The sequence below is a fragment of the Solanum pennellii genome, chromosome 9, assembly GCF_001406875.1.
Source record: "Solanum pennellii chromosome 9, SPENNV200".
NCBI lineage: Eukaryota > Viridiplantae > Streptophyta > Magnoliopsida > Solanales > Solanaceae > Solanum > Solanum pennellii.
This window is the reverse complement of record NC_028645.1, coordinates 4,644,783-4,654,551: the sequence shown is the minus strand read 5'-3', so window position 1 is coordinate 4,654,551 and position 9,769 is coordinate 4,644,783. Positions and strand designations below refer to the sequence as shown.

At 27.5% G+C, this 9,769-nt stretch overlaps 1 protein-coding gene across 1 annotated transcript; it reads left to right on the top strand.

Annotated features, from left to right (window-relative positions):
* Positions 1 to 272: 272 nt before the first annotated feature.
* LOC107030883 (probable transcriptional regulator RABBIT EARS) lies at positions 273 to 1,087 on the top strand. The gene has a single exon (XM_015232102.2). The coding sequence runs from the start codon at positions 320 to 322 to the stop codon at positions 863 to 865; it is 546 nt and encodes a 181-aa protein (XP_015087588.1). The 5' UTR covers positions 273 to 319; the 3' UTR covers positions 866 to 1,087.
* The last annotated feature ends 8,682 nt before the right edge of the window (positions 1,088 to 9,769 follow it).

Genomic DNA, 9,769 nt, shown 5'->3' with positions numbered 1-9,769 from the left:
GCATAATAATATAACAAAATCACACATCCAACTTTTTCAAAGATAAGGATACTAATATTTGAAAAAGACAATATAGTCATCTTGAATGAGATAAACTTGATTGCGTATTATATTTTATACAATATACAATATAGATAAAGTATAGTTACAATATTTTATAATGTTTAATACGAAATCAAGCATGCTTGCTAGCTATCTAGCTAGTTCTTGTCAATTAAAACATCTCTATCTCTATCTCTCTCTCTCTCCAAAATCCCTTTATTAATTTTCCCTTCTTTAATTTCTTTCTTAAAACTTTGGTTTATTCAATTTCAATGCTATGGAGAATGATTTTCCTAATTCTTCCAACTCCCAAAAATACCAAATAATATGGGGTCCTGATGGAGGCAAAATAAGCCAAGTTAAGTGTTATAGATGTAGCTTTTGTAAAAGAGGTTTCTCTAATGCACAAGCTCTAGGTGGACACATGAATATCCATAGAAAAGATAGAGCCAAGCTTAGAGAAATCTCGATCGAGACTTCAGAATATATCAAGAAGTCTGTCAGTCCTTCTTCTCCCGATCATATTCAAGTACTATCCAGTACCGATGAATTAATATTGCAACACGATATATCTAGCGATGACATGAGTAACAACCCCTCGAAAAGGCCATGTGTTACACTTGAAGAACAACATCATAATCATCATCATCATCATCATATTTCGAAAGAAAAAGATGAAAATCATGAATTGATTATAGGTGATGTTTTACAATTACCTTTGTTTGTGGACTCTCCATCAAAAGAAGAAATTAATAAGGGCATGCAATTGAGTGTTGATGATTCAAAATTGGACCTTGAGCTTCGATTAGGACCAGAACCATAGTAATTTTTAATAAATTGATCAAAATATACCTACTCAGTATCCAACCAATTAGAGGTACTATTTATTTTTCTTATATGATATCTTTTTTCATTTTTTTTTTAAAAAATGTAATAATTCTTCCAGCAACAAGCTACATCAACAAATTGAAGAGATCTTTATACAAATAGCCGGTCGAATTTACTGTATACGTATTTTATTCGATATACATAAATTATTTATTAATTATACATATATATATACATAATTATACACATATTATGTCTGTCCGTTATTTATAATTTAAGTGATTAAGTGGATGACTTTTCAATCAATTCTTCTTCCATCTTTTATCATTTATATTAACAAGATTTCTTCTCTTTTTTCTTCTCATTGTGAATATCTAAGCCAAATACGTATGTTTGTAATTAGCTAGGTACATTAATCATTAGGAGAAAAAAAAACATTGTATCCTTCTATTTAAGTTTCCTCTAATTAAGTTTAGGTTTAACAACTACAGTATCCTTTTTTTAAAAATGGTACCATGCTTCCTGTATCCTCTTTTTTATTTTTTTTTTAAAAAGAAACATTATATTTCAAAATCATCATTCATTACTTTTTATATGATTTCTTTATTACTGTATTTTCTTTTCTTACCGATTTTGAGATGCTATGCTTTGCTTTGTTTGAGCGAGGATTTACCAGAAGTAGTTTCTCTATTTCCATAAGATAAGGATACGACTCCGTAGACACTACCACATTTATAAGATTACATTTTTGTTTGTTGTTGTTGTGGTGTCCAAAAATCATCTTTGTGAAGAAGTATGATTTTTGTAAAAAAGGGGGTCTAGAATTTACTTAAAAGGATAAAGGAGAGTCGTAATGTATTTGCATCTCCAAACTCTTTCCTTAATTAGGTAATCATTGGTCACAAAAACTCATTGAAAGACCAATTTTTTTTGTTTTTCACTCGACGGATGTGATATTATATTAGAGTCAGACTATATCAGATTGGCTCATTCAAAAGGAAACACTTCGTCCTACCAATGAATTTTTCATAGTTAGGGCTCACATCCGAGAATTCTTGTTAAAGGAGGAGCAACTCCATCTACTGCAACACATCCTTTCATGGTATTGAAGGACCAATTTCAATCTATGACTCTTGGAAATTTTCTCATCTAATCAATGTAGCAAGTTAAAAGGTTGGTAAAATTAAACTCTATGTCAATTTTTTTATTAAGTTTTAATGTACAACTACATAATTATTCTATGAATATTCAAGGAATTGCATACACAATATATATGAAGGAATAATAAAATTGTTGTTATATACATGTACCGTGAGGATTTCTTGTTGATGCTTTGTCATCTATTATTTCTAGTATTTAGAATTTCCTAAAATGTAGTAGTACATATTCCATTTCTTTATTGTTGTCCTCTCCAAAATAAGAGGTAAATAACAATTTACATCTTACCCTTTCACTTGCTATTGGAGTAGTACCATTTCCATTGAATTTCTCCCTTTTTTTACCCTTTGGTATTTGGTATCTGCATTGAAGTAACTGTTAAATTTAGATTGCGCACTACATGATCTATTAGAGGGTGACGTTTGCAACAAAATTTTCTCTATATCCTAGACTTCTGATTAATTAAGGGTGGAGTAGTCCCATCATTTCACCACCATTTTATATATATGATACATATATATAAAATTAACTAATAAAAATGTAAGATTTGTTGTAGTTAATTTGAATACTAGGGTCTTGTTACTTTTCAAGTTGAAATGGATCCTTAGCTTACCTTTGAAGTTGTTGAAAGAATATGTATATGACTACATTCTGTTTTCATTTTGGCATCAAGGGTGATTAAACATATAGTGTCTCTCACCTTCTTCTTTTTTTAAAAGGAAAGTGTACATAAAATTATTTTCTTATTTGTCATACTCTTATTTTAACTTCGTATTTCTAACTTCTTGCTTTATTTCGTATTTCTAACATTTCACATATTTAAGTGTAAATTAAAAGATACTTTCATACATCTGTATACTACAATAAATAAAAGATTTAAAGCAATAATATAATTTTGATAAAGTTAGAGTCTCCACTTTTCACAACCCTTTCGCTATATTATCTTTATCAGCAATAATGATTAAATACATATATTTATAATCAATACTCTATATAAATGTCACTAAAGATTTTAGAAACTTTGAATACAATGACATTAAATCATTACCACTAAAAAAAATCTATTGACACAATATATGAGATTCAGCTTTAAATTTTTTTTTTATTCTTTAAAATTTTATATCAAATTAAAACTAAAACAGAGAAATTAAAACGAAAAGAAAGTCTTGTCCATTAGAAATGACAAAAGATAAGTGTTGTCCCAACGAGTGACTTCCTAAAAATAAAATAAAACTCACCATTTGTATTAAGGGTTCTATTTCCTAGATCATTGTCATGGGATTGACAATGAAAGGTCAAAGGTTTGAGAATTATTTGAAAGGGCATTGATTATGTAGATGTCAACTCTAGGGTTGAACCATGAACTATTAACAAGAATGAAATTTGGTATTGAAAATTGTCATATTTTTTTATTGAATTTTTGTAATATATTTGTTTCATAACATATATATATATATATATAGCGTTTACTTTTTAGAGTTTGTCAAATTAGATGAGATGTCATTTATGGTTATATGCATTTTCATTAAGAATGCAATAGAATATTCGGTTAATTAATCATTTTAATTTATTTCCTTTAATGAAAAATTAGAAATAATCATGTCAGTCAACTTAGGATGATTCACTTAAAAAGTCATCAACTACTTAATTTAAATATTTTTCATTAAATTTTGTAGACATGATTTTTATTTACGTTTTAGTTTACCATTTTATTGACCGCACCTGCTAAAATTACATGGTAAATATATATTTACTAAAAAAAACTTTTTATTTTAGAGAATTTTATGGAATAACTCATTTTCTCGAAGTTATTTTCATTAATATCAAAACTTTCTAAACATTTAAAAAACACATCATATGAGACTTGAAAATCTAAATTCCGGAATTAGGTTTTTTTAGCAAAAATGTTCAATTCATTCGTTCAATAAATATAATTAATTGCAAAACACAGAAAATATAAGGATGTTATTATTGAAATTAATCATGTTTGACAGTTGAAATTGTTATGCGCAATTTGAGATAATACGAGAAAATATAAATGCGAAAAACATGACAACAGATTTACGTGGTTCACCAATAAATTGGCTACGTCCACGGGGAAGAGGGAGAGCAGTTTTATTATGGAGAGGCAAGAACAGAATTACAGAATAGGGTTTGCCATAGCGTCTATTTGTAACGGGTCCGATTCAAGGCATTCAACAGAAATGGTTCTTATTTCTTATATTTTTTTATTCGATGTTCGATATTTATATTAGAATCAAACTAAATTTAAATTCACATCGAAAAGTCTCAGGTTAAAAGATAAAGCACTCCCAAAAAAGCTTAAATTTGAAACTTCTTGATTTAAAAAAGAAAAAAGTACTGACCACTCTATCACAATCATCGTTAATAGTTCGTATTTTGCTTTATTTGAGAGTTGGCACTCTATCTATATAATATATAATATAATAACAATGTCTGATTTAGAAAAATCATAATTCTAATTCCCAATGCCATATATTCCAGGAGGAACATACTAGAATATTCTTTATATTACGTCCTTTTCTTTTTTAGTTAGTAATTTTCATTTCAAATAAATTCCACTTTATACTTTTAATATTTTGATTTTGAAATATAATATCCCCTTCACATTTTGACTTGAATAATAAACTTCCTTAATTAATCTTAAATTATTTTCTAAAAATGAATTAGACTCAAAATCTGGCTCTTTATAGTTGAAACTTGCAAGTATGCTCAAGTGATCATTTTTGACATCGCCCACAACAAGATATTAGCAAATGTTAGTTTCCTTCGTCACAATTTACGTCATATATTTCAAGAGTCAAATAATTTAAATTTGACGTGAGTTTAAGTATGAAATTCATATTTTTTTTTTCATATAAAATCTATATATATAGATACTATAAGAAAAATACTATAAATTATAATAATTGACTATTTAAAATATTAAAAATTAATATAAAAAATAAACTTATTTAAATTTCAAAGTTAAACGATGTTACACAATTAGAACAGAGAAAATACCATAATTCATTGCTCTATAAAAGCTAATCAAGTAGCTAACTTTCTTTCTAAATTCATACCATCTAGAGGCTAACCATGACGAAATATAAGTAATTAATATTAAAGATAAAATAGAAAAAATAAATCATTTTCTCCATGCATGAAAATAGATGAAGAAAATATTTCAAAAAAATATAACAAGACAAATAAAAACGAACTAAATGAGTAATTAGCATAAAAAGATGACAACATAATGAAATAGAACATAAACCATATATTTCATTTTCTCTAATTTTTTCCCCCTTAATATAAAGCTAGGAAATATAAAATACAAGTAATATAATTGTCTCAAACTACTACTTATTTTCATGTCTAAATAAAAAATATAATTTACCAAGATTCTTTTTTCCAATACTCAGGGGGAGGATAACGATGTGCACCAAAATAAAAACCATCTTCTTGAACCTTCCAATAACATTCCATTAAATCAGGATTTACCCTTCCACAATCTTTTTCAGCTATATGATTATTAAATACATCAATTGATTTATCTTTTTGTTCCCACCAAAAATGACAAAAGTAAAGCGTACTCCCAATAATAATTTTTCTACGAAAGCCAAAAGAAAATTCCTCATTTTTACGAAGAACTCTTTGTCCTAAATCATCGTCTCTAGATTTACAATGAAGGGTCAAAGGATTAGTATCATTGGGAAGGTTATTAGTGATGTAAACATTATATCTAGAGGTAATACCAAAGCTTCTAGCAAAATTGAGGTTGAGTAGAAATATGAGTGAGACAAAAAGGAATTTGGTTTTGAAATTAATTATCATATTGTTACTCTTGAAAGGAAAATGGTTTCTTTTATTATTTTTTTATACTATGAAGTGGTTCATGATATTCATTTATATAGGCATGATGAGATGAGTTTAGTCAAATCTAATTTATCTCTGAGTTTTGTAAAAGAGATTTGACATTATAGTTTAGTTCCATTTTAAGAGAATACAAAGGAATATTCTTTTTGTTATGCTTTCTTTTTTTTTTAAAAAAAAAACTTTTTATAGTTGTTAGTTGCAATTTTGGTAGTTAGATATGTGAAAATTATGAGAAGTCTTTGTTTCATTTAAATCCCTCGAAAAGTTTGATGGTGCTAGAAAAAATAAGGCATAATACATATATTGGATTCTAAACTAGACTTTAAATTTTAATTTTAAATTCCAACTTTCATAATGCACAAACAGGCATTTTAACTATTCAACTTTTAAATAAATAAACACATGAGTCCTACATGACACATTACACGTAGGACACCACGTAGGACAAAAAATGACATGTAGGACATATGTGTTTATTTGTTCAACTTTATACAAGTTTAAGTGTCTATTTGTGCACATCCAAAATTGAACGGCACAAATGTGATTTGAAGTCAAGTTAAAGGACAAATTTATATATTATGCCAAAAATTAATGTATATATTTATTAAAGGAATAATACATAAATGTGTCATTTAACTTGACTTCAAATCATATTTATGTCCTTCAACTTTGGATGTGCACAAATAGACACTTAAACTTGTATGAAGTTGAACAAATAGACACACATGTCCAACATGTCATCCTTCATATCATTTTTATCCTACGTGTATTTTCACGATCACAATAATAACGGAGATTTCAAAGGTCAGATCCATTGTGGCTCTCTAAAGTTGGCATTAACTTTCACTTACACATTTCAACTTAGGAATGTTCATTTTAGACACCTAATGTAGGAGTGGCTCGACATTATTAAAAAAAGAAATGTGTCTTGGAGCCCCAAACTCAAGGAGCCTCATTTTTTTTTTTTAAATAATAGGTTATAAGTTATTATTTTTTAATAAATATATTGAACATTATTTGTAGAAAAAATAATCATTTCATGAAAAATGAAGGGATTATTAGAAGAAATTTCACATATTCGGAGTACTATATCTCATGAAAAATAATTTAAAATAAGAATGATTATATTACCATATATAAAAACTAGAAGAAATCAATTATATAAAAGTTATTAACAATTTAAGTTTAAGGCCCCATTTGATTTTTACTTTAGATCAGTAATACGCTTAAGCCGCCCCTGTCCTGATGTATGGTCCTATTATGTCATTTTGACACTTTCTATTAACATGTCAAAGTGAATGTGCTACACTCAACAATAGCACGTGAAAGACTTAATTTAATCGCTTTTATTTTATTTCTTCTTCTCCTTTTTTTCAGTCCACCACCTTCTATCAATTTTTCAAACTTAATATCCTTCAATAGAGGTTACATTTTTTTTTTAATCCATTTTCAAAGTCATGTTATTCTAAATCTACTACTGTATATTACAAATATATACCCATTCATAAAATTCCTTCGTGAAAGAATTTAATATTAGCAGAAAAATGAAGTTAAGAAGATTGATAAAAGTTTCTCTTGATAGTTTGCGCGGGAGTGAATTTCTTTTAACTAAGCTAATTAATTTATTGGTCAATTTTTATTTTTATTGAAAATTAATTATTTAAAATTATTTTAAACATAAATGTTAAATGTTGTAGTGTAATTCATCATTTTACATGTTATTCGTGAGCGTAACACTTATACATTATATATTTTTGCTGATACTAAAAAATGTATCAAAATAACACAATTGAGACCCTCTATGAAATGTCTAAAATAAATTTCTTATAATGAAATGTTTAAATAAAATATCATGTCAATTATAGGAGGTCACTGATAAATATTACAGTTTCAAATACAACAAGTACATACATATATATGTCTGTGTGTGAGAATGTCATTCTCTTTGCAATTACATTAAGTTACAAGCCTCTTTAATGATAATTAAATTCACTTTCAAACTATAAATTTAGGCCACATTCATCAATTTGAGTAGATTACTTTCAAACAATGTTCATTTTAACATTATAATATTTTTCACAGAACAAGCCAAGAAATACAAATAACTTATCCATTTCATTCCATTTTCAAGATGAAAATACAAATTATCGATCTACTGTTAAAAATAACTATGTGCGTTACATCTCAATTATTTCACCAATCATATTTTTTAACAAAACGATCAATAGGATCTCGATGACCATTGAAGTAGAATCCATCTTCTTGTACCCTCCAATAGCATTCATCAGTGACAATATCCTTCACTCCACAACTTTTAGATACATGATTATTATAAACATCAAATACTATACTTTTCGAATTCCACCAAAAACGACAAAAGAAAAGAGTACCTCCAAAAATTTTCTCATTAAAATTTATATCAAACTCATCGTGTGCAACGATGGTTTTATTTCCTAAATCATCGTCACCAGATTTACAATGAAGGGCGAAAGGTTCAGAATTTGGTGGAAGGGCGTTGATGATGTGAACTTCTACATTATTAGTAATCCACCCATTACTTTTTGCAAGAACTAGGTCTAGTAGAAAAATTATTGAGAGAAAAAAGATTTTGTTGTTGAAATTTATCATTTTTTTTTACCTTTTAGAAATGGTTCTTTGTTTGAAAGTCTAAAGAAGTGAATATATATATATTACACATTTAATTGGTACATTGTATTTTTTAAAAGTCAAATTTATTAATTTTTATTTAGTTGCATTTTATTTTCTCCATGCATTAATTAATAGAAGAAAGTGGTAGTAAATTACTAAGAAATACTCACATTGTCCTTAATGATGCATTTAAATGGTCTTTTGACCTTTTCACAAAAATTATTATCACATTTGTATGTAACAACTCGTGGATATTATGTTGATTAGATACGTGATTATTTTATTTAAAAATTTATGCTTAAGTCATATATAATTCTTGAAGTTGTTTACAGAATTTATTTAGACATTTTAACTAAGATTTATACCTATTGAACATCTGAATTTTTTCAAATTAAAATCATTTGAATATTTTTTGCCTAGATATCACATTGTATGTAATTCACGCCGTATAAGCGCGTGAAAAGGTATAATTAGGCATTTTTTTTAACGGAAAAACATATTATTTCTTCATCTTCTTCTTTGTAATCCTTTTCTCCACCACACCACCAATTAATTTCTTCTTTTTTGGCTTTGTTGACATTGATATTAGAATTGGCAGCACCACCATTAATTGTCACCGATATTCTACAATTATTATAGTCATTTTCATCATATATTGTTTCCAATCTGTGTTATAAAATCAGAAATTACTGGTTCTAATAAATCATTCAGAAACACGAAGTAACTGAGAATTTTTATAACCAGTAAATAAGATGAACAGAAATAAAATAATTTAATCTGCAAAAACGTATCAGAATCTGGAATACTCTTATTGAAAATTTAGGAAGAAAATCAAGTCCACTGAATTCACAGTGTCCCCTTAAGGAAATTATTCCCCTCTAGTATCCGAGGTTTGATTTGGAATATAACCTCCCAGGGTAAAATGATTTTAATCAGTAGAGTATAGATACCAAAAACTCTACTGTCAGCGAATCAATCCACAGCAGGAAAGTACACGAAGAAAAAATGTAATTTTAAGAAGAAGGAAGATCAGAAAATTCGTTAGTAATATTCTGAAGACTGAATGGTATTTATAGGCAAGAAGAATATATTCTGAAAGGTTGCAACCCTTTCAGAATTAACACGACCATTAATGAAAGGTTGCAAACTTTCAAATGGTATTGACTGTTCCTGAAAGTTGCAACCTTTCAGAACAGTCATGGCGGGAAATTTTGAA